At 42.6% G+C, this 26862-nt stretch overlaps 1 protein-coding gene across 1 annotated transcript in view; it reads right to left on the bottom strand.

The window, feature by feature from the left end:
• Positions 1 to 26862, bottom strand: part of LOC127496077 (uncharacterized) — a 485656-nt gene that overhangs the window by 434555 nt on the left and 24239 nt on the right. The window contains exon 14 of the mRNA XM_051863678.1: positions 26631 to 26787. Within this exon, the coding sequence (XP_051719638.1) occupies positions 26631 to 26787 (157 nt within the window). The remainder of the gene's footprint in view (positions 1 to 26630; positions 26788 to 26862) is intronic.

Consider the following 26862-nt stretch of genomic DNA (forward strand, 5'->3'; position numbering starts at 1 on the left):
TCGGAACCAAACCAGTGCAGACATCTTCTCTGGAGTCCGAATATCAATAATTATTAAAAAAACATTGAAATTGTGATTCACGGTCACTAAGGGATGCCAAAACGTACGATGTGGGCGGAGCCACTTTTACTAAAATGGCTATAACTCGAGAACGAAATGAGATATTTGCACCAAACTCGGTACACATATGTACGGCCTAAATTTTTGGCCACGATAAAAAAATCACGACGATTGACCACTAGGTGGCGCTATAACACGAAAAAAAAAAAAACATGAAAACAGCTATAACTATGCAACCGTTAGTACGATCGACTTAAAATTTGGTATGCAGTATCTTGGTCCAAGGGGGCATGATAGTCTATGAGGACATTGGCATATCTCAAAAAAGATGGCCGCCATCGGCCAATGAAATTTGAGCACCTATTAGACAAGGTTAACGGAGGCCGATCGGAACCAAAGTCAGTGGGCATGTTCGACTCATGGTCCTAGAGGTCTGTAAGAATTTTGAAAGAAATCGGCCACTAGTTGGCGCTAACGAGTTTTACGCCTCAGTAATCACGTGGTGTTTCATAAATCCACACAATATGCATATCATTTGATAGATCTCCTCATGCTGAACAATTTTGCCTCAAGAACCAATGCTGTCAATTAAATTGTTCATTAATTATTTATGAATATTTGAAAAACTTACTTTTGCGAACTAGTCCTAGGTTTTTCACCCGATCGGAATAAAACCAGTGCAGGACAATTCTCTGGACTCTCTAGATCAATAATTATCAAAAAAGTTGAACTTTACCCTTTGGGTCGCTATAACAGGGTCATTTAAAAAGTGGGCGTGGCTAAATATACCCAGAAGCCTATAAAACCTAAAAGAAAACTCAGAACTTCACGAATGTGCAGGATATGACTCTAAAGAAGCACACCAATTTTTATGGAGATCGGACCATAGGTGGCGCTATTACTGTTAGAAAACTTTAAAAAACTTGTGTTTTTAATGGTTTCGGCCAAAAATGTATAGAACTCAGGGTGTGATCGACTTATTTTCACGGAAGTCATGTCTTTAGACTCCTGAATCCTTGCCAAATCCAACGATACCAGACTTGCCAGGTTTCGCCTTATGGTTTGTGCCACGTTGTGATTTAGCGCTTAAAAAACTTTTGCGAATATCTTCGAAACCGTTTATCCGATCGAGACGAAACCACCGTAGGAAACACAGAACCTAAGTTGGTTTAGTACATGTTAAAGCCCACATGTCAAAATTTTGATAGGAAGTGGCAAAAAAATCCAATCAAAGTCTTTCATGGGTCATTTTTTATGCTCTTTTATATATATATATATATATATATATATATATATATATATATATAAGTGTCTATAACTTCAAAACGAAATGAGATATTTTCACCAAAATTGGCACACATATGTATGGATACACTCTGAGGACACACACACAAAATGGTGGAGATTGGGCAATAGGTGGCGCTATAACTGTCAAAAAACCTTTAAAACCATATTTTTCTATATTAAGTTTGTCATTTTGTGCCACCAGATGGCAGCAGAAGGCCACTAATATAATTCAAGCTTTCAAGATTTCAAGGTTTTGTCATTTATAATCCATTTAAACTATATAAATCCTTATAATAACATTACACATCACATTTTGTCAAGGTTTACCACTTCATTTGTTCATTTGACATATGTTTTTGCAGTAATATAACATTACAATTACATTGAGACCTGAAAATGATGATTTTTAAAGAGGAAACCTGGAATCTGCATTTTCTTACCTCATTATTGATTTCAAATATCCATTTCTGCAACAAAATATGTGTGTGTAAGCATGTTTAATTAATAGAGTTAAAATGTAAATTAAACTTTAGACAAAACAGACACTGTTAAAATGAAAGTGAGCCAATAAGAGGTCCTCTGCTGCCACCTGCTGTCTAAAATAGTAATTTTGTCATACTATTCACTAAAATTGTTCTATAATTCATATGTAGACTTAATAAAATTATTATTTTAACATTTACTAACACTTTTTTGTCAAAATGCATCTACATTTCAATTAGAGTATTACTTTTAACAGTTGTGCCACATTAAATAAACGGAAACCTGAAAAGATGTTTTACTGAGATTTGCAGAAAACATCTTTACCATTTATGTATTTCAAATACTGAATCTACAAGAAAATATGTGTATGTGTGTGTGTATGTTATCAAGTATTATTGTTTAAACCTTTTCTTTCTGTGTGTTTGCTATAACATATGCTATAGCTGTTCCTCTATGATTTCAGTGGTTACATGCTTCCTAAATAAGACGTGTCCTTTTTATGCAAACTGCCTGAAATGCTTGAACCCCGATAAATGCTGCTCGCAGCTTTAATTATTCTTCTTCTTCTTCTTCCTCCCCTCTGGGAGTCTATGGCAACCCTATCAACGAAACATGAGAAAATGATCAAATTTGGCACACTTGTAGAGATGCTCATGAAAAGTCATTGAACCAAATTTGGAGTCTCTATGACCAACTCTATAGCGCCACCACCAGTTCAAAAATTCACTTTTCTAAAGGTTATAACTTTTGAACCATTTGCTCTAGAAAAATCTAATTTAGTACATCTGATTCCTCTCTTAATACTGATGCCAATCTACTTCTTACATTAAGACTCCGCCCATGACAGTAGACGCCATTTTGAAAAGTACAGTATTCCGTTTTTTCTCCAATTTTGTCCGAACTTTGGTCACATGATCTTTGGAACAAGCCGCACAGAAATGACTCAACAGATTTTTTTTATTCATCTTTGTTCAAAAGTTATGATGTCACAAACTTAACGAGGTCGACCCAAAATTGGTTCAGAGGCTGTATCTCGGCCAAACTTTGAGCAATCGAAACAAAAATTGGTACACTTAATCAGAGCCATGATCTGAGGGTCCATACCAAATTTGGGAACAGCGCCACCTACAGTTCATGAGATCTGGAAAATAGCTATTTTGGTCAATAACTTTTGAACAGTTTGTCAGAAAATCATGATCTTAGTGTCTATGGATTGTGTCATGCCAAATCCGAAGATACCAAATTTGTCAACATGGGATGAAATACGTGTCCACCATTTTGCCATAAATTGCAACAACTTTTAAATAATTTGACATATCTTCACAAAAATTGGTACGTATCATCATCAGAATATCAGAATAAGGTACCTGAGAATTTTCAACACAGCACCACCTAGAGTTCCACAGATATAATGATTTTTGCAAAAAATGCTTATAACTTTTGAAAACATTTTCCAAAATGTTTATGCTTTATCTCATTTTATTCCCTGGCTTATACCTATTCCAACGATTTGTCATTTGTCATTTTTCTTAAATGTACCTGTCTGCCATATTGAAATAAATGAAAAACAGTTTTTTCGCTACTCCTTCCACAAATTTTGTCCAAATTTGTCCAAAATCGGCTCAGATGATCTTTGGACCGAGCCGCACAAAAATGACGAAACAGATTTTTGATATTCACTACTGTTCCTAAGATATTCATCTCTGAATGTGACCTTGCTTGTGTTTGTTGTCTTATGCTAGTTAGCTTAGCACAGTAATCGCTTAGCATGCTAACCAATTGCCATTCTTTCTAATGTGGTCTTCAGTCATCAGGTTAACCAAAACTTAGTTGGAATTATGTAACTTTGCATTCTAATATGGTTAACATGCTATGGAGCTTTTTTGTGAACTCTTTCTCACACTGAAACCTCTGCTCAGCAGACTGATGAACATGCATGGCTGATTAGCTCAATGTGTTACACCACGGATCCCGAATGCTTTGCGTTGTGGGTTTGAAACTCAGTGTGACACATTCCCCGACCGTATGAGGTACTGTGGCAGGAAAAGATGCAGAACTTGTGTCTGTTCTAGGCATTGTGCCTAAAACTGGTCTAATCTGAAGCTATCCCATGCAATTCATTTACGTACAAATTCGTAGTTCTTCTTCTTCCCCCCGAATGGTAGTCAATGAACCAATAGTAGGAAAATTATCAAATTTGGCACACTTGTAGTGATGGTAATTAAAAGTAATTTGACCAACTTTGGAGTATCTAGGACCAACTCTATAGTGCCACCACCAGTTTAACAATTCACTTTTGTAAAGGTTATAACTTTTGAACCCTTTGTTCCAGAAAAATGAATCTTAGTACAACTGATTCCTCTCTTTATACTGATCACATTCAACATCTTACATTAAGACTCCACCCAGTACAGTAGTGGCCATTTTGAAAAGTACAGTATTCCATTTTTTCGCTACTCCTCCTACAAATTTTGTCCAAAATCGGCTCAGGTGATCTTTGGACTGAGCCACACATAAATGACTGAACAGATTCAAATTAATGATTTTTGAAAAAACGCTTATAACTTTTGAAAACATTTTCCAAAATGTTTATGCTTTATGTCATTTTATTCCCTGGCTTATACCTATTCCAACAATGTGTCATTTGTCATTTTCCTTAAATGTACCTGTCCTCCATATTTGAGTAAATGAAAAAAAATTTTTTCGCTACTCCTCCTACTCCTCATCTCTGAATGTGACCTTGCTTGTGTTTGTTGTCTTATGTTAATTAGCTTAGCATGCTAATTGGTTATTTTGTACAAATTGCTTCTGTTCCAGATATTGAATGTTTCTGAGAATGATCTAAACTAAAATTAATAAATGTGACATGTGGTGCATTTTTATAAAAATTCTTCATTGTGAGTTCATTCTCATGAACTACTGAACTCTGACAGCTACATGACACTGTCTGCCCAGTGGTGCAAAGAGTTGAGTGACAGACACATGATCCAGAGACTGTGGGTTTGAGTCCTGTGTGGGGCAACTTCCTAAAATTGTTTGTAATGTTGTCATTTCAATTCCTTTATTATCCCAATAAGTATTGTACTAGTCTTTCTCTTTTAATTAGAAATAAATCTATTTTTGTTAATTCTGTGTTCATTTTCATCTCAGCTTCTGGTCATTTTGAGCTCATTCTTAACTCTACTTCTGAACCAGCTTCTTTCATGTACATTCAATTTCTGCTGTTTTTGCTCTTCTTGCTCCGCATTGCGCTACAACTCAGACATTTGAGTGCTTGAAATGCTTGCTGTGTTGCTCTGCTTTAAAAGCTGCTCTTTTTGCTTTGCTGTTCTGCCTGCAGTGTTGCTCAGCTTGCTGTGCTGTTCTGTTTGCAGTGCTGCTCTGCTTGATGTTCTGCTCTGCTTGGTGTGCTGCTCTGCTTGCAGTGCTGCTCTGTTTGCTGTGCTGTTCTGCTTACAGTGCTGCTCTGCTTGCTGTGCTGTTCTGTTTGCAGTGTTGCTCTGCTTGAAATGCTGCTCTGCTTGCTGTGCTGCTCTGCTCTGCTTGATGTTCTGCTCTGCTTGCTGTGTTGCTCTGCTTGCTGTGTTTCTCTGCTTGTGGTGCCTTCGGTGCTTGGCCCCGCATTGCTGCTTGCAGCTATATTTATTCTTAGTTTTCAGTTTTGCCCTGAGGTGGAATTGCATTTTTTTTTCTGGCAAAATATCAAAAATGATACGGGCAAGTGGAACCACACCGGTTGAAATCATTTAAATTTTTCAAACAAACAAACAAACAAAAAAAGGGTATAACTGTGGATAAACTGAAACATAATGACAAAAATATATAGTAATTTAAATCATTTCCAGAAACCACAAATTTAAAATTATTAATTTAATTAACAGATTCAGTTGATGTTAAAGTAAATCTTTGTCAGACAGATGGTTGCTCCACCATTATTGATTCATCACTAAACACTTTGGCTGCATTTACACTGTCAACCAATTCTATTTTCCCCCAGATATCTAGTAACCAAAATATAGTCATGTATCAGCTGTCAGTCTCACTGTGTGGAAGAAAACATTATGAACTCAGGCACACAGAACCGCTGATCCCAAACAGATGTGAAGGGGTGTACTTGCCAGCTCCAGTTGCTAGACACCACAACACAAGATCAACATGTTTCAGAATTGGTATTGCCTAGCTGAGACTTCTTGGTCTAAATCATACATCCCTAGTTACCAAGGTGAGCTCGATATTAGAAGGGCCAAATTCTTCCCTTTTCTCTGGAGAATCAGCAACAGTATTATTTTTGTTGACCAATAAAGCATTTATGGAATGAGGAATCAAATTTTCTTTGATCTTTTGACATTTAAGATATCACTGTTCTATGAATAAAAAAAACTTTTCAGATCCCCCAAAAATGGCATAAGTTGAAACCAAGCTGTCAAATGGCTTGTTTTTTACTTCATCCACATTGTGACATTAGACAGTGGTAGATATTTTCATCTGACCACCTCTCCAACAACACATCAACACCTACTTTACCATATCATTTTGGTAACCTGCCCAGCAGTGGTGAACAATGACATGACAAGAAAGAGAGAGCAGGTCAGCCAAGACCAAAGACTTACTCATGTTCACAGACACCTGAAGCTACTGCAAGTTTTAAACTAGATTTCACAAAGATTAAGATGTCAGGGAAGATCTGCACAGCCTTCTGAAGGAGCATTAGGAACGAATGGATGGTTCATGTTCATGACAAAAGGTCAAATTGAGCGTTGAAAATAATATTTTTTAATATATGACCATATTTAAAACTGAGTGAAAATATTGAAATAATTACAAACATCATGTCAAGACCCCTTAAATCTATGTACAAGCACACGGACATGAAAATAAAATAAATAAAATAAAATAAAATAATTTTGTGTGATTTAGCTCATTATTAATGTAAATGCAATCAGTTCCATCTCACGTGAATGTAAACAAAAATAAATAAATAAATAAAAAATAGATAGGTATCAAAACAATGGATCTGTCATATAAATGCAGCCAAACTCTTCAGCTACATTAAAACAATAGAAATTAAGCTTATATCACTAATGGATCTGATATAAATGTATTTCAAATTAATCTAAATTAACAACATTATTTAATAAAAGTAAGCAGAAGAGTTTTGTAAGTAATGCGAGATGATACAGGGAGCCATTGGAGTTTAAAGAAGATAGGGGTAATATGAGCAGATCAATTAGTGGGGGTTAATATTTTTGGAGCAGAATTTTGAATGTATTGTAAACGAGAGATAAGGTGCAATGGTAATCCGGCAAAAAGATCATTACAGTAGTCGAGGCGTGATGTAATAAAAGCATGCACTAATGATTCAGCATTTTTTGGGGAAACATAAGAACGAAATTGGGCTAAACGGCGAAGCTGGAAAAATGCAGCTTTGGAAAGTTTACTAATGTAAACATCCAGAGTCAGTTAAGTATCAAGAGTAATGCCTAAATTTCTAACAGTAGCAGATGGAAAAATTGTTGTAGCATCAAGGTTGAAACTGGGAACATTTACTATATTTTTTGTTAGTGATGGGGGGCCAGTAATTAAAATTTCTATTTTGCTCAAATTCAAACTGAGAACAAGTATTTTAGCCAGGAATTTAGCCAGGCCTTTAGCTCAGTAACACAGGTAGATAGTGATGTGGTCTGGTGAATAGAATTTGGTCTGCAAGCAGTATATTTCTGAATATCATCAGTATAACAGTGATAATGAAGACCATGACGACGGATAATATGTCCAAGAGGCATGATGTAAGTAATAAATAGTAATGGCCCGAGAACAGAGCCCTGGGGAACACCCTGACTAAGAAAAGCGGTGGGGGATTTATAATTATGCATAGTGATGATATAGTGCTTTATAAATAAAAATGATGGATTGACTGATAGTAGAATTTGTTTTTACTTTATTAATTTCTTCATAATTATCTGTGGATATGTTGACAAGAAGCAATGGCATGCAAACATTTTAATATGATAATTTGTGTAAATTAATATTTAGCTACTATTTGGAATAAACAGCTAAACATAAGCAAGGTTAAAGTCATCAAAATTTACCCTATTTACTTTGCATATTACTAGTCTTATGGTGAACAATTAATCCTTGCAAGTTAATACACTAAAAAAATTGTTTGTCGTGGAAATTTTTAATCAAAATCTGAAAAGTTACTTCTGGTCTGGAATGGCGTTCCTTCTCTGATGACATCAGTTTTTAATGGCCTGGGTTGAAAACGCTTAAACCACTCCCCTCCAACCATTAGTCTGCTATGAGCGATTATTCAATATTCCTTTTCACTTGGAAATACGTCACAACACTGGAGAAAAGTTGTTTGCAACTTCTAGTTCACAGGGACTTTAAAATAACTTAATTGCTAATTTAAACAAATTAATAATTGAAGATCAGTCAAAAAATAATGAATAAAGAATGAATAACACTGTGTCTACACCAGACCAGACGTCGCATCGCGCTGCAACAGCTAAAAGCTGTCTACACTGAACGTGACAAGCCAACCATTGCAAAGCACTTGGGCTACGCCAGAAATAGAACGGGGAATCTGTGTACTGTCGAGAATTTGTCACACCGCGCCACATCCAGTGTAGACAATATCACTGATTATAATGTGTTCTATTGTAGCTTGACGTGTTACGCTGCTCGCGTCCAGTGTAGACACGGTGTAAGAATAATATAGATAGAATGATTCCAAGTTTGTGGAATGTGCTTGCCCCTAGCAGCAAACGCAGATGTCACGTTCTGGCAGACAAACGAGTGATGTAGCAGACGCAGATGTCACGTTCATTGAGACGAGTGCATGTTGCAAAGTAATTTTTTTTTTTTTTACCTTACGGAACGCCATACACAATGCAAGACCTACACATTTCAGAAGTGGTATTGTCTAGCTCAGTGGTTGCCAACTACATTCCTGGAGGCCCCCCAACACTGCACATTTTGCATGTCTCCCTAATCAAACAGGTCCTTTCTGCATAAGCCTCACTACTGTGTCCAGCTTATGGTTTTCCGTTACAACCCCAACCATGTCCGGGTGTAACTATACCCTGTGCCCCCTGTATGCACCCTGTATGCTGGTGCCTTGGCTTATGGGCTTGGGAGGATGACTACAGTCAGTGGTGTAGTCTAGTTTTTTGTAGTGAGTATACTGTGATTTTTCCCTCCCAGCCTCATACTTAGGCCTACCTGTCCCAGAGCGACACCCCATAAGCACCGCCACACTCACTAATGCATGTAGTATGCATCTGATCTAGGCTATATGTAATTGAGAGCATTCTGAAAGACTGCTTATGTGTGTTTTATCAACATGTCAATTTATTATAATCAACAAAAGACTTTACCAGCCAATGGCATTTACAGCTGAAGAGACTCTGGACTGTTTTTCTTCTGTTTAGTGTCAATCACCATTTAACTCAGCCACTTAAGATAGCCTGAGATGTTATATGCATATGGTCCCTGGAGCATATTTTATCAGCTGGCAAGTTTCAATGCAGATTTAAGAGTGCAAGTTGCAACTATTATTACTCTCTAAAAAATGTTTGGTTAAAAACAACCCAAGTTGGGTTGAAAATGGACAAACCCAGTGGTTGGGTTAAATGTTTGCCCAACCTGCTGCGTAGTTTTATTTAACCCAACTATTGTGTAAAAATTGCTGTATTGCTTGCTTAAAATGAACCCAAAATATGTTGGAAATTAACATTTATTAATATTAAATATATTAGTTAAACAATAAACATTTATTAAATCGTTTATTAATAAATGTTCACCTTTTTATTATTATTGTTGCCTCTATAATTATGTGTCTGATTTTCAATTTCCAACCTATGGGTTTATTTTAAGCCAGCCATATAGTCATTTTTAAACAATAGTTGGGTTAAATAAAACTACCCAGCAGGTTGGGCAAACATTTAACCTGGGTTAAACTGCTGGGTTAAAACAACCCAATCACTGGGTTTGTCCATTTTCAACCCAACTTTAACCCAGCATTTTTTAGCGTGCGACAATAATGGAAAGATGAAGCTTATCAGCACGTTACAATATCACCCTGTTTGGACTTTGTTTTCTCTTTTGCACCATTTCCTGCCAGTCTGTCATCATAGTTATGCATTTCAATTCACTAACTTGCAATTCGAGTCAATATCAGTTATTTTGGATATACTGTATGTCAGGTACAGTACATGGCTGTCACAAGTGAGGCTCCCGCACTTCCTCCCCCGCACCACCGGAGGGAGCCTTCACCGGAATATTGAGATCATCATTCAGACTACATTTCCCATAGGCCCTCATTCCTGGGACTGATTGCACACACACCTGCACCACATCACACTCACACTATTTAAGCAGCACGCACACACACACACATTGCGAAGTCTTGATTTGCCCCGGTGATCATTTCTAAGCGTTTTCTGTGGATTGTTATACTGTTACCGATTGGACTGTTTATCTCTTGTGATTCTCTGCCGCCTGCCCTGATCCTTGCCTGTTTACTGGACTGTGTTTGTTTGCCGCCTGCCCTGATCTCTGCCTGCTTCCTGATACCGTTTGTCTGCCGCCTGCCTCGACCATTGCCTGTCCCCGTTTACGTCTCTGCCTCTGCCCTTACCTGTGTATTTACTATTCTTAATAAAAGCTGCAAATGGATCCCCACTCTGTTGACCCATCATTACAGAAGACTTCGCCAACTAGCGATCCAGCAGCTATCATGCAGCTCTCTACTGAGCTATCCGCCCAGGCCAACCAGCTCGCAGTTCATCAACATCAGTTGAATCGACTGACTTCCCTTACCGAGGAGCTGGTAAAGACTCTACAGGGCCTTCGATTCAGGCCTCCCGAGGTCGCCGCCTCACCGCCCGCGGCTCCCGACAACCAGGCCTTCACTCCCGCTCCTGCAGTGAATCCACGACTCGCCTTCCCAGAGAAGTTTGATGGCAATCCAGCTAAATGTAAGGGATTTCTGCTTCAATGCTCACTCTTTGTTAACCAACAGCCGGCTCTGTATCCCTCCGATTCCAGTCGGATATCCTTCGTTTGCTCGCTGCTGTCTGGTAAAGCGCTGGATTGGGCCACGGCGGTGTGGGGAGAGGACGGCTCTGCGTTTCCCACATTCTCCGCATTTCTTCGAAAGTTCAAAGAGGTTTTCGAACATCCCGCGGGAGGTAAGAGCGCTGGAGATCAACTGCTGTCGCTGTGCCAGGGCAAAACCACCGCTGCTGAGTATGCTCTCACCTTCCGAACTCTAGCAGCTCAAACAAATTGGGTCGACGACACATTGAAGTTGCTGTTTCGCAAAGGTCTGTCCCTAGAACTTCAAGCCGAGCTAGCCTGCCGTGACGAGGGAAGAACGCTTAGCGAATTCATAGAGCTGGCCATCCAAATTGATAATTTACTTCGCTCTCGACGTCCGATCCGTGGAGCCACTTCCCAAACTTTAACCAACCCCACTCCAGAACCCATGCAGCTCGGCTATACACCGCTACACCCAGAAGAAAGAGAAAGAAGAAGACAACTCCACCTGTGTCTGTACTGCGGCCAAGCCGGTCACATCAAAATCAATTGTCCCATCCGGCCAAGTCCCTCTAATCCAAAAGCGGTGAGTTCCCAGCAATCCACCAACTATTCAGCTAACAGTTTCAAAATACCAGTACATGTGACTGTGAACAACCAGCGCATACCCACTCATGCGCTCATAGACTCTGGGGCTGCAGGCAACTTCATGTCAAATACTTTCATTCAGGAACACAACATCACTCTAACGGCTTGTGATTCTCAATTGACAGTGGAGGCGCTAGATGGTCGGCCCATCGGAGAGGGGAAGGTCGCACACATTACTGCTGAGGTTGTCCTGCAAGTAGGTGTATTACACCATGAACCCATCAGATTTTACGTCATCCACTCACCCAACAATCCAGTCATCCTTGGTCTCCCGTGGCTCCGGACCCACAACCCACATATTTCCTGGAAGGAGGGACAGATTATTCAGTGGGATTCATCCTGTCATGAACTTTGTCTAAAACAAGTCACCCCATTACCAGTTCAAGCTGTATCAATCCACACAGTTAATTCCGACGAGTCCCACATTCCCGTCGAGTATGCTGACCTGGCAATCGCTTTCAGCAAAAGCAAAGCCACCGAGTTACCCCCACATCGATCCAGTGACTGTGCCATTGACTTGCTACCAGGTACCACGCCCCCCAAGGGCAGAATATTCCCTTTATCCCAACCTGAATCTGCTGCTATGAAAAAATTCATTGAAGAGGAGCTAGCCAAAGGTTTCATCCGGCCCTCAACGTCACCAGCGGCATCAGGCTTCTTCTTTGTCAAGAAGAAGGACGGTAGTCTCAGACCCTGCATTGACTACCGTGGACTTAATGATATCACCGTTAAATTTCGTTACCCTTTGCCCCTGGTTCCAGCAGCTCTAGAGCAGTTACGGCAGGCTAAATACTTTACCAAGCTGGATCTTCGCTGTGCCTATAATCTGATACGCATCAGAGAGGGGGACGAATGGAAAACTGCCTTTTCCACCGCCACTGGCCACTACGAGACCCTTGTGATGCCGTTTGGGCTGGCCAACAGTCCCTCCGTGTTCCAGTCCTTCATCAACGATGTCTTCCGGGACATGCTCAACCGCTGGGTCGTAGTTTACATAGATGACATCCTCATCTACTCCAGCACGTTTGAGGAACACATTCAACACGTCCGGGCTGTTCTACAACGCCTCATTCAACACCAACTCTACGCTAAGGCCGAGAAATGTGAGTTTCACCGCACATCCACGTCATTCTTGGGGTATGTCATCAGTCACGAGGGAGTGGCTATGGACGACAGCAAGGTGAGAGCAGTTCTAGAATGGCCACGACCACGAACTCTGAAAGAGCTGCAACGATTCCTGGGGTTCGCTAATTTCTACAGGCGGTTTATAAGGAACTTCAGTGGCATTGCAGCACCTCTAACCTCCATGACCAAACGACAATCCACCCGTCTCACCTGGTCCAATGAGGCGATACAGGCTTTCCAGGAATTAAAGGAACGTTTCACCACTGCTCCCATTCTCCGTCACCCAGATCCAGAGCTCCCCTTCATCGTAGAGGTTGACGCATCCAGCACAGGCATCGGGGCCGTACTCTCACAACGTCAAGGAAATCCAGCCAAAATGTTTCCATGTGCATTCTACTCGAGGAAGTTATCAGCAGCAGAACGAAACTACGATGTAGGCAACCGGGAGCTACTAGCCATGAAGGCAGCGTTGGAGGAGTGGCGGCACTGGCTGGAGGGAGCACAGCACCCATTCACCATACTCACGGACCACAAGAACCTTGAATATCTCCGTTCAGCCAAACGCTTAAACCCCAGACAAGCCAGGTGGGCCATGTTCTTCACCAGATTTCAGTTTACCGTGACATATCGACCAGGCTCAAGGAACCTCAAAGCCGACGCGCTGTCTCGCCAAGTGGAGGAGGTAGAGAGAACAAAGAGCGAGGAAAACATCATCCCCAACAAACTTCTGGTCGCTCCCGTACAATGGGACATCATGACAGAAATCACCGAACTCAACGCACAGACGGTACCACCCCCGGAATGCCCACCAGATCGCACGTTCGTACCAGAAGCCCTCCGCAACAAGTTACTGCATCAAGTGCATGCTCTTCCCAGTTCTGGTCACCCGGGTATTACTGCCACCTTCCAACTGTTACAGAACCGGTTCTGGTGGGAAACCATGCTAGCGGAGACCACTCAATTTGTAAAAAACTGCACAGCCTGTCAAACCTCGAAACCATCCCGTCAAGTACCCTCCGGGTTGTTACAGCCACTGCCCATTCCTCAACGTCCCTGGTCCCACATAGCAATTGACTTCGTCACCGACCTTCCTGTGTCCCGTGGCCACACCACCATTCTTACGGTTGTGGACCGATTCTCCAAAGCCTGTCGACTCATTCCACTACCCAAACTGCCATCTGCTTTTGAGACAGCAGAGACCCTCTGCGACTATGTATTCCGTTTTTACGGCTTACCAGAGGACATTGTATCAGACAGAGGGCCACAGTTCACGTCCCGGGTATGGGCAGCCTTCTTTAAACACCTGAATGTCAATGTCAGTCTCACATCAGGATACCACCCCGAATCCAATGGCCAAACAGAACGCATGAACCAAGAGCTCACCAGATTCCTACGCACTTACTGCCAACAAAATCAAAATGACTGGAGTCGTTACCTGATGTGGGCGGAATACGCACAAAACTCTCTCCAGAAAACCGCCACCGGCGTGACTCCCTTCAAATGTGTACTTGGCTACCAGCCACCACTTTTCCCTTGGTCCGGCGAACCCACCAATCTACCATCCGTGACAGAGTGGCTGCAACGCAGTGAGGAAACCTGGGACCTCGCCCATCACCATCTGCAGCGCGCTGTGAGAAGGCAGGAGGTACAGGCCAATCGTCACCGGCGTCCCAGTCCAGAGTACACCGTGGGTCAATGGGTCTGGCTATCCACACGAGATCTCCGCCTCCGACTTCCCTGCAGAAAGCTCAGTCCCAGGTTTGTAGGGCCCTTTCAAATTATTAAACAAATTACACCCGTGTCATTCCGATTAGACCTACCTGCTAACTACCGTGTCTCTCCCACTTTCCATGTGTCGTTGCTGAAACCCTCTGGTGGTCCGAGGGGGGAGTCGGAAGGAACCGAGGCCCGCAACCCCCCACCCATGCTGATCGAAGGCGAGGAGGCTTACCAAGTTCGAGAACTACTCGATTCCAGGCGCCGGGGTGGGAGACTTCAGTACCTGGTCGACTGGGAGGGGTACGGCCCGGAGGAGCGATCCTGGGTCGATGTGGATGATATCCTGGACCCCTCACTCACAGAAGAGTTTCACAGGACGCATCCGGAGAGACCGGCCCCTCGACCACGTGGTAGACCCCGGCGTCGTCCGCCTCCTTGCGTCTGGAGCCGCTCGCAGGGGGGGGGGCTCTGTCACAAGTGAGGCTCCCGCACTTCCTCCCCCGCACCACCGGAGGGAGCCTTCACCGGAATATTGAGATCATCATTCAGACTACATTTCCCATAGGCCCTCATTCCTGGGACTGATTGCACACACACCTGCACCACATCACACTCACACTATTTAAGCAGCACGCACACACACACACATTGCGAAGTCTTGATTTGCCCCGGTGATCATTTCTAAGCGTTTTCTGTGGATTGTTATACTGTTACCGATTGGACTGTTTATCTCTTGTGATTCTCTGCCGCCTGCCTTGATCCTTGCCTGTTTACTGGACTGTGTTTGTTTGCCGCCTGCCCTGATCTCTGCCTGCTTCCTGATACCGTTTGTCTGCCGCCTGCCTCGACCATTGCCTGTCCCCGTTTACGTCTGCCTCTGCCCTTACCTGTGTATTTACTATTCTTAATAAAAGCTGCAAATGGATCCCCACTCTGTTGACCCATCATTACAATGGCAAATTTTCTCAAGAAAAAAAATCTCAAATAATGCTGTAAAATATACATGGGAATCAGTTGGTTATTGAAGGTTAAAATGAACTGAGTTGTATACATACTTAAATTACACTTAAGGAAATTTGTATAATAATAAAGTTATAATAGGCCTACTAACTTTAAATTTATTTCTACTCCAATTCGTTTTTTGAAATATAAGCATTTAAATGGTGGCTGTCAACTTGACTAATTTATTCAAACATTCATAATATAGGCTAGTGAAGAACATTAAAAATTATAGTTAATATGTAATATAGTGTATATATTTAGCAAAATGCTCCTCTCTAGAGTTCATTTTTCTAGCTGACTAACGAGTTCATGGTCACTGAATATGTTTGTTCTGAGGTAAATGTGACGTTACGTGACATTGTTTACAAGTTGTTATTAACGTGTTTCCGCGGTTGAAACACTGGTTAAGCGATTATATATGGATTAGATAAGCGATTAGATATGAGATGGATTTCGTTAAGTTGTAGTGTATCTTTTATCATACCTTGAGATGTTCATTCATGTTTATTTCGCGCTGTAACTGGTAACTTAAAGCAGAGGAGAGGATCAGTTCACGTGCGCGTCAGGCTACCGCTTCTCTTGAACTGCTACTGCGATCTGTCATGATCACATTAAAGAGCGCCAAAACGGTATTTATGTTTTTTTTATTCCGAAGTAAAATGGGCAAAATATGAAACTTGAGACTTTGAGACATATGAGACTTTGTTTCATGTCAAAAGCAACAAACCACAAATCATATTTTGTGATTTATTGGATGGTTATGTATCCTCGCGCTTTTTTAAGTGGGTATACGGAAATCCTTGAACATTCCTAGTGGGTATACGGCATATACCTGCGTATCACGTAGACTACACCACTGACTACAGTGTTTCAGTCCCCATTGTCTGGGCTATCCTGTCCTATGGGTATCTGTCACGAGCACTGTCACAAGTGCTATGCCCCGATGCTCGGTTGTCCCCCTGCGTAGCACGGCGTGATTGAACTGTCCCCATATGCCTTTGTCTTATGTATAATAAGACAAATGACACAGTACGAGTGTAGTATCGAAAGGGAATGTACTCGGTTACTAACGTAACCTCGAATCCCTTATATACGGAATGAGTACTGCGTACTTTGCTGCGCTACTCACGAGATACCTCATGCTGTCGCTTCAGTCGAATTAAATCGATTTGCCATGGTGAGACGGCCACTTATATAGACAACAGTGTTATTGTTCAGCTGAAGTCCGTTTAGTAGTCCAAAATAAACAATTAATAGCCTAATGGTTTATGATCTATGCATCAAGCGTATCCGTATAGTTTATCTGCATCACAATGCGCTCATGGCCTTTAGTTTTCCCATGAAAACTTGAATTTACACCAATAAACAGAATTTTCACAGGTTAGATCAAGAACATTGGTGAGGACAGTCAAAAGGTAGCACATTTTCACTCAGATTTGCGCATAAAAAAGCACATTTATTTGTAAGGCAACAAGCTGGACAGCTGTGCTGAATTAATGTTCAATGTTTGTCATGTGAAAAACACTGTAGCATACTACTCTGAAACATTATTTGTTGCTTATACTATGGCGGCTGTTGAATTCTCGAATCTGACTGGTTGTCGAACGTTCTAAGGTGTGCAGTTATTTTCAGGGAAACGCACAGCTAAAGTAGTTCTAGGCAGATCTTGACCACATTACAGTTCCTTATCGCCAAATGATTTCAGTTATTTCAAAAGGTCCTTACAGCCACCAACCGCAAAAGAAATAAAACCCACAACGAAACCTCAAGCCTCCATTACTAGTTCTTTAATGACATTTTAAAATTAGCAATGGAGGCTTGGGATGAGATTAAGAAATTAGTCCCACACACAACAGTGTTTTAAGGACAAAAACAGAACAAATGTCTTGATATACAACATCTGAACAGTGTCGTGTGTGGTAACCGTAGTATAAGCAGATTAATTGACTCGGGACTGTTGAATTATATGAATAATGCACACCCAGTCACCCAAGGCGCATTATTTTCGCTTTGCGTCGTGGCCGCATTACCACCTCAGGTGTGCATTATTTTCTAATAATTCAACGACCCGTCGTCAATTATTCCTTAAATATTATATACTATTTCACACACTATTCTTGAAAAAAATAATAGGCTGTATGCACATATGTCAAAAAAGCAAAAAGTTTCTTGTCTTGTCACATTCAGTTATGAGTTACATGAATCAAATGTAAATTATACCATATTTTATATTCAAAACAGTGAAATTTCTTACAAATTTGAGTTGCTTGCATCCCTGGATATTACTGTCGGTCGTTCGGCATTCCTCTCATTAAAAAGATGTCAAATATTAAATGTTCAACTGCTACTTTCCACGCACTTTCAGAGGTAAAACTAAAGCATTGCGCATACTTGTCTTCAGTGAACAGTAAGACCCGCCTTCTTTGATTTGATTGGCCTCTCACTCATTTTAACATTGATGAGCACTGTTAGACTGTTAAGACAAAGCAACCTAAAAAATTTCAAAACCTTTTGTCATCCAATTAAAGGTGGGGTATGTATTTTTTTAACAACACTATTGGACATTGTTGATATTTGAAATCAACCCAAACGAACCCACCCCTCTCTTCATCAGGCATGTGATCAGCTAGAGATAAAAAAGCAGGAAAATCCAGCCACGCCCCCAAGCCATGCCCCCAGCACTTCTTATTATATATATATATATATATATATATATATATATATATATATATATATATATATATATATATATATAATGTCACAGACATTATATATATATATATATATATATATATATAATGTCACAGACACGCCAGGCTCCACATTCACCCAATCACATCGCACTCCCTCTCCTGAGTACTGACAAGCCACACCTGACGCCAATCCACAGTCATCACCACAGCCACATAAAAGACACGCCAGTTCACTCAGTCACTGTCCGGTCTCGTTAACACTAACCCGTGTTCACTTACCTCCTGGACTCCCTTGCTTCCTACTTACCTGTCTCCAGCGTCCTCAGTGATTCCCAGTGTCTCCTCGTCTCCTGTGCTTCTCCGGTGTGTTATCTGTTCCACGTCTCCTGGCATCCACGCTCCCTAAAGAACATATAGACAAGTATCAGTTCCAGTTTAACTGCTCAGCGATCTATCCATCTGCCATCACTTACCTGCACTCTGTTCACGCTCTGCATTACCTGAAATAAACCTGTTAATCCGTACCTGTGTCTCCGCTCCCTTCTGTATGTAACAGAAGACCGGACCCACACCGCCCAGGTAACAGCATGAGCACCCCGGATCCCATTCAAGAGCTGGTCACTGCACTTCGTCGCACCTTCGCCAGCACCTCCACGACAACGACACCAGCGAACACTTCCGCATCCACCGCCGCAGCTCCTTCACCTCCCGTGGTCGCCAGTCCCATGGCCAAACCGGCGCCCTTCTCTGGTCTGGCGGAGGATTGCAACGGTTTTCTCCTGCAATGTTCGCTGGTCCTGGAGATGCAACCGTACTTGTACCCCGACGATCGTTCTAAGGTGGCTTTCATAATCTCTCAACTTCACGGAAAAGCACTGCGATGGGCTGAACCTCTCTGGAACTTAAACAACCCTGTAGTATCATCCTTGTCAAGTTTTACAATCCACTTCAAGGAAGTTTTTGGTAAACCCGCCTGGGACTCGTCGATTGGTGAGAGATTATGCAATTTAAAGCAAGGTGCACTAACTGTGTCTGATTATGCCCTCCAGTTTCGTACCCTCGCTGCTGCAAGTGGCTGGAATGAGCAGGCTTTGATCACTACATATCATCAAGGCCTCGATCCACGTGTGCGGTTGCATCTCGCTGCATACGAGGATTCCATCGGGCTCGAGAAATTCATTCAACTATCCATCAGATTCGCCACTCGTATGCAGCTGTGCTTAGAAGAGCACCAGGGCCAGCCACTCTTCCCCTTCTCTCCCCGCCAGCCAGAGTCCGTCAGCTCCCCAGAACCAGCTAACGACAGCATGCAAATTGAGCACTCACGTCTTTCAGCAGCTGAGCGACAGAGGAGGCTGACCCAGAATCTCTGCCTGTATTGTGGTGGTGCTGGGCATTATATCGCTGAATGCCCCCTACGTCCTGCTCGGCCTTTGGTGAGTGCCATCCTGCCTACTCTGAATAAAATGAAACCACTCACAATTGAAGTAACACTTACTGCCGCCGAACGGAAACTTCATCTCCGGAGCCCTCTGTCGCCAGCTGCATCTCAAAACCACCCCAACGCCGAAGATCTACCAGATCCACGCGATAACAGGAAAACCATTACGGAAAGTACGTTACAGTGTGGGACCCCTCCGTCTCCAGGTGGGAGTGCTCCACACCGAAGAGATTCAGCTGCTGGTTCTGGAGGAGTCTACATCTGACGTGATTCTAGGGCACCCATGGCTTGAGCAGCACAACCCCACCATCTCCTGGAGGACAGAAGAGATCCTGAAGTGGGGTAACCAGTGCTTCCAGAACTGTTTCCCCGAACTCCCCGCGTCCAGTTTTCCAGGTTCCCAAGAAATCCAAGTCGGGGCTACTACTGTGGAAAGCCCTCTCGAGAAACGTTCCACGGACATCCCAGCCTGTTACTCCCACTTCAGAGATGTCTTCTGTCCAAAACAAGCCTCCAAGCTGCCCCCCCACCGGCCATGGGACTGTGCCATTGACCTCATCCCAGGTGAGCCAGTGCCCAGAGGGAAGATATATTCCCTATCCGTTCCGGAGGAGAAAGCCATGGAGGAGTACATCGACGAGGCTCTCAAGCAAGGTTACATCCGACCGTCCACTTCCCCTGCTGCTTCTAGCTTTTTCTTCGTGGCTAAGAAGGACGGAGGCTTGCGGCCCTGCATTGATTATCGAGCACTCAACCAAATCACTGTCAAGTTCCGTTACCCCCTTCCTCTCGTCCCAGCGGCCCTGGAACATCTGCGCGGCGCCACTGTGTTCACCAAGCTGGACCTCCGCAGCGCGTACAACCTCATCAGAATACGTGAGGGGGACGAGTGGAAAACGGCTTTCGTGACCCCTACTGGCCATTATGAGTACCTCGTCATGCCGTATGGACTGGTCAACGCCCCCTCCGTATTCCAAGACTTTATGCATGAGGTGCTCCGGGAGTTCCTGCACCGGTCTGTCCTGGTCTACATTGACGATATTCTGATCTACTCCCGGAGCCTGGCTGAACATCGCCGACACGTTGCGGAGGTCCTCCAACGCCTGAGAAGTTACCACCTCTTCCTGAAAGCCGAGAAGTGCACCTTCCATCAGCCTTCCGTGCACTTCCTCGGCTACATCATCGACCACAGTGGCGTCCGCATGGACGAGAGGAAGGTCACCGCAGTCAAAGAATGGCCCATTCCCTCCACGATTAAAGAATTACAAAGATTCCTAGGATTTGCCAACTTCTACCGCCGTTTCATCCAACACTATAGTTCCATCACCGGTCCACTCACCAACCTCCTCCGTGGTAAGCCCAAGTCTCTGTCCTGGACCCCAGCCGCCACCCAAGCCTTTGAGACCCTCAAAACCGCCTTCACGACCGCTCCCCTCCTGGTTCACCCTGACCCAGAGCTCCCCTTCATCGTCGAGGTTGATGCCTCAACCACCGGAGTGGGAGCGGTGTTATCCCAGCAGCAGGGGAATCCCAGCAAACTCCATCCATGTGCTTTCTTCTCCAGGAAACTCAACCCGGCGGAAATAAATTATAACATCGGCAACCGCGAACTCCTCGCCATCAAACTCGCCCTGGAAGAATGGAGGCATTGGCTTGAGGGAGCTAAACACCCCTTTACAGTCTTGACAGACCACAAGAACCTAGGATACTTACGTGATGCCAAGAGACTAAACCCCCGCCAGGCCAGATGGGCTCTCTTCTTCACCAGATTTGATTTCACCACCTCCTACCGCCCCGGTTCTAAGAACGTGAAAGCCGATGCCCTTTCCCGTATCCATTGCCTCGAGGAGAACAACGAAGATCCAGAGCCCATCATTCCCGAACGACTCATAGTGAGCCCCATCTCCTGGTCGGAAGAGACGCTCCCCAAGTCCAATGCCTCCACCAGCATTCCACCGGGTTGTCCCCCCGGATTGAAGTATGTACCCCGGTCACGACGCACACCCCTCATCCACTCAACGCATACTTCACTGGGCACTGGCCACCCCGGGGTCAACGAAACCCTCTCGCTGTTAAAACAGCGCTTCTGGTGGCCCAACATGATATCCAACGTCAGGAGGTACGTACAAGGGTGCAGGGAATGTGCCGTCTCCAAAAGTCCACGCCATCTTCCCTCCGGAAAGCTCCAACCTCTGCCCGTTCCCACTCGTCCCTGGTCACACCTAGGAGTGGATTTCATTACCGACCTTCCTGTCTCCGATGGATGCACATGTGTACTGGTCATTGTCGACCGCTTTTCCAAGTCCTGTCGCTTAGTTCCCCTGCCTGGACTCCCCACTGCCATGGAAACGGCAGAGCTATTGTTCAACCATGTATTCCGCTACTTTGGGCTACCTGAAGACATTGTATCAGACCGTGGTACCCAATTCACATCCTGAGTCTGGAAAGCCTTCTTCAAACTCCTAGGTGTGACCATAAGTCTCTCCTCCGGTTACCATCCCCAGACAAACGGGCAGACGGAGAGGAAGATACAGGAGATCGGCCGTTTCCTACGTACCTTCTGTCACGGCCACCAGGACTCCTGGAACCAGTTCTTGGGCTGGGCCGAGTACGCCCAAAACTCACTCCGTCAACCCACTACTGGCCTTACACCTTTTCAATGCGTGCTCGGCTACCAGCCCCCACTCTTCCCCTGGGATGGGGAACCATCAGACGTTCCGGCGGTGGATTACTGGTTCCGGGAGAGCGAGAGGGTCTGGGACTCAGCACATCTGCAACTCCAGCGAGCCCTACGCAGGCGCAGGTTGACAGCCGACCTTCGACGCTCCCACGCACCCAACTACCAGCCAGGGCAGAAGGTTTGGCTGTCAACCAGGGACATCAGGATGCGCCTGCCCTGTAGGAAGCTGAGTCCTAGGTTCGTTGGCCCCTTCACCGTCATCCGGCAAGTCAACCCCGTCACCTATCACCTGCAACTCCCTCCTGAGTATCGCATTCACCCAGTTTTCCATGTATCACTCTTGAAGCCTCACCATCCCTCTGTCCTTCCCTCCACAGAGCCTGGCGACTCCGAAGATCCCCCTCCTCCACTCATCGCAGAAGAGGAGTAGCCTATCAGGTGAAAGACATCTTGGACTCCCGGCGTCGTGGTGGGTCCCTTGAATACCTGGTCGACTGGGAAGGTTATGGTCCCGAAGAACGCTCATGGGTCCCGAGGAATGATGTTCTAGACCCCAGCCTCCTTGACGACTTCCACGCCAGACATCCCAGCAAGCCAGCCCCCCGAGGCAGAGGTCGACCACCACGACGTCGGGGTCCACGGTCCTCAGGAGCGGACCGTGGAGGGGGGGGTAATGTCACAGACACGCCAGGCTCCACATTCACCCAATCACATCGCACTCCCTCTCCTGAGTACTGACAAGCCACACCTGACGCCAATCCACAGTCATCACCACAGCCACATAAAAGACACGCCAGTTCACTCAGTCACTGTCCGGTCTCGTTAACACTAACCCGTGTTCACTTACCTCCTGGACTCCCTTGCTTCCTACTTACCTGTCTCCAGCGTCCTCAGTGATTCCCAGTGTCTCCTCGTCTCCTGTGCTTCTCCGGTGTGTTATCTGTTCCACGTCTCCTGGCATCCATGCTCCCTAAAGAACATACAGACAAGTATCAGTTCCAGTTTATCTGCTCAGCGATCTATCCATCTGCCATCACTTACCTGCACTCTGTTCACGCTCTGCATTACCTGAAATAAACCTGTTAATCCGTACCTGTGTCTCCGCTCCCTTCTGTATGTAACATATATATATATTTTTTCACATTAAAATATATACTATATGTTATTGTAATAATACATACTATTATCCTGTAAAAATAAAAATCAGCATTTAATAATCATGATAATAATTAATATATTATGTAATATAATAAAAGTATTAATAGAATTGTTATTGTTAAAATACCTGCCAAAAGTTTGGAAACAATTATTAATGATTTTGAAATAAATCTTTTCTGCTCACCAGGGCTGCATTTATTTGATCAAAAATACAGCAAAAACCAGCAATATTGTAAAATACTGTTACAAATTTAAAAAAAAAAAAAGTTTTATATTTTAATATATTATAAAATGTAATTTATTCCTGTGATGCAAAGCAGAATTTTTTGCATCATTACTCCAATCTTCAGTGTCACATGATCCTTCAGAAATCATTACAATTTGATTTGATGCTCAAGAAACATTTCTGATTATTATCAATGTTGAAAGCAGTTGTGCTGCCTCATATAATGATGATACTTTTTATTTTTCAGGATTCTTTGTAAAATAAAAATTTCAATGAACAGCATTTATTTGCATTTATCAAATATATTACATTTATTAAAGCATTTATTAAATATAAATATTTTGTAATATTTTAAATGTCTTTACTCTTCACTCATGTTTCATCACTTTAATATATGATGAACTAAAATATTATTTTTTCTCTTTTTTAAACCTTACCATAAATGTTTGAATGGAATTGTTTCCACAAAAAGGTTAAGCAGCAAAACCTGCTTTTTAACATTAATAATAATAATAAATAGTGAATGTTTTTTGAGCAGAAAATCAGCATTTCTGAAGGATCATGTGACACTGAAACTTCTCTTTGTAAACAACAACAGAAATATAAATGATTCTAATGACGAATGTTGTGTTCCCAAATGCAGATTAAAGCGTCACAAATGCAGCAGCATTTACAGAGAATCATTACATCACAGCCGTTGTGAATTTTATGATATTAAATTCTCACCACCATTCATAAAAATGTTACCGGCTGGCGAGTAACACGTTTCAGCGCTGATTCTACTCGCATTTGGCGCGTTGAACCATTTGAGCCCTTTTAAGGGACCGTTCATATGTTGGGTCTAAAAACGCATTGAAACCACGTCCGCGCCGCTTTCTCCTTTACAAAGCACTTGGGAGCTTGCGCTCCGGTGGCATCTGCCGTTACTAAGCAACCATGAGCTCTCCATGATGACGCGATAGTTTGTTTCAGCAAAGAATATATGGATTTCCAGCACCGAAAAACACTTGCAGTAGCTCTGCTAAGTTACTGGATTTATTTAAAAATGTGTATCCGTGTACAGCTCTGATCAGGTATTTCTCCATCTTGGCTGAGCTTTGCCCTGCAGATGGCGCCGCATGGCGCGCGCTTGTGCAACGCTCTCTGGACCATTCCATCCATGACGTATTTAAAAACATAACTTTTTCACAGTGTATTTAGTTAACTGCCTTTTCGCGATTTCAATCATCATGCAGTAACCAGCATAACACTGAACACCCCACCAACCCCTCGAACCCGGCCCATTCACTGCTGGCAGGTGAGGCGAGCGCACTGACAGTGAAGCTAAACACCACATTCTCTAGCGGACGTCAGTGTGCAGTAGTTTAACTGCAAAACTCTCACTATCTGGCCACTGTTACACACGCAACGTGAGAGTGGATGTCTGTTTATCACAGCTGATGCGCAACAAACCGTCATAAGCCCCCTAACATTGACTGGTTAGACATTTGTTGTTGGTGTCAGCCCGACTAAATTCCAAACAGTGTTGTTGAAAAAAATACATACCCCACCTTTAACAAACAGAGCTGCGCGTAATGGAGTGCAGCAGAGCAGCATCAAGAATATCAAATATTGAGGGATAATTTGGCCATGTCTAATTTTGGGGGAGACTTGTCTCTCTAAATGTCTATGGTGGCTATATATCTAACATATACTCTACATTTCACACAGTTATATGTATCATATCTTCTACATTTGAAAGAGCCAAAAACATCTTAGGCCTACCTAATGCAGAGGAGTTGCATAGATGTTGATAGTGGAAGCATCAGTGTTAGAGCCCCCTCGTGGGTTTATTTGAATAAATCAATGAATAAATAGTAAATAAATAAATAGTTTAGTTAACCTATGGCAAGACGTTTTGACTTTTATTCATTCACAGGATAATGACAGGGAAGATACGAATTTGTTGAATTTTTTTTTTTTTTTTTTTTTTTTTTTTGCGCACAAAAAGTATTCTCGTTACTTCATAATAATTACATATTTACTAGTAAATATGTGAATTCCTTATTTCAAGAATTCAGTTGTTACTAGTTGAAATGTTAATTCTTGATATCTGTAAATGTATTTCAACATATTACAATTGTTATTTCTGATCTCTGAAAATTTATTTCTGATATCAATAATTAGGAGAGTAATTTCAGACATCTAAAATGGCTTTCTTACTAGTAACAATCACATATCAGAAATAAACATTGTCTCTAGTGACAATCGGATTATTGATATCAAAAATGACAAAAAAACAAAAATTTTTACTAGTAGCAATTCAATTGTTGATATCAAGACTAGACATTTGCACTAGTAACCACATAATCAAAAATTAAGATTTTTACTAGTAAGAATTGTATTTCCAATATGTGAAATTGGAATTTCAACTAGTAAGAAATCAATTCTTGATCTCAACAATTGAATTTGAATGGCAGCCTATGGTGACATTTCACTAGTGAAAATATAATTACAGATATCAAGAATTCGTATTTCTGTGAGTAATGACATTGTTGATATCAACAATTAACATTTTTACTAGTGGAAATGTAATTCCTGATATCAAGAATTGCCATTGTTACTAGTAGACATCTCATTCCTAAAATATCAAGAATTAGCATTATAACTAGTGAAAATTGAATTGTTGATATCAAGAATTCTTATTCTGCAAATGAATAAAAGTCAAAACGGCTTGCCATAGTTAGCCTGCTATTCAGCATGAGCCTAAACTACAGTGGGAGAGAATTTGTTTCTTGGTTTTTTAGTATAATATTTAAAAATGATTTACCCCTAATTTACTCATTTTACTCACTAAAATAAGAGGATAAGACAAATAAAATTAGAACTCCCGACCCCTGATACAGAAAATTATTTCCTGCACCTGCTAGTTGGTCATTAGCGCAACATTTTAGCCCAGACACACATGTCAAGAGGCAACAACAGAGTCAGCTTTTGTTTCCACTAGTTCTCTGTTGTTGTTTTGGTGTGTCATGGCCTTAAGAGACTACTGTCATGAATGTTAACATTTTGCACACAAGGTCTCACCTTAGTTGTGAGATGTAGGGCAGACACTGGAGGAATCCCCATACTTCACTCTCTTCATCTGTCCAGTCTATCAGCTCTACTGGTTTCTTTTCTGTTTGGAGTTTCAGCACTTCTAGGAGAATGGAGCTCTTTCTCTCTGAGAGGTTTATAGACCAGACTATTGGTGACAATGGAAGCAGATGCAGAAAAATCAGCAACAAGAAATATGATTAAATAAAAAAAAAAGTAGATA

This window comes from Ctenopharyngodon idella, chromosome 15 (assembly GCF_019924925.1).
Source record: "Ctenopharyngodon idella isolate HZGC_01 chromosome 15, HZGC01, whole genome shotgun sequence".
In the NCBI taxonomy this organism is placed as follows: Eukaryota; Metazoa; Chordata; class Actinopteri; order Cypriniformes; family Xenocyprididae; genus Ctenopharyngodon; species Ctenopharyngodon idella.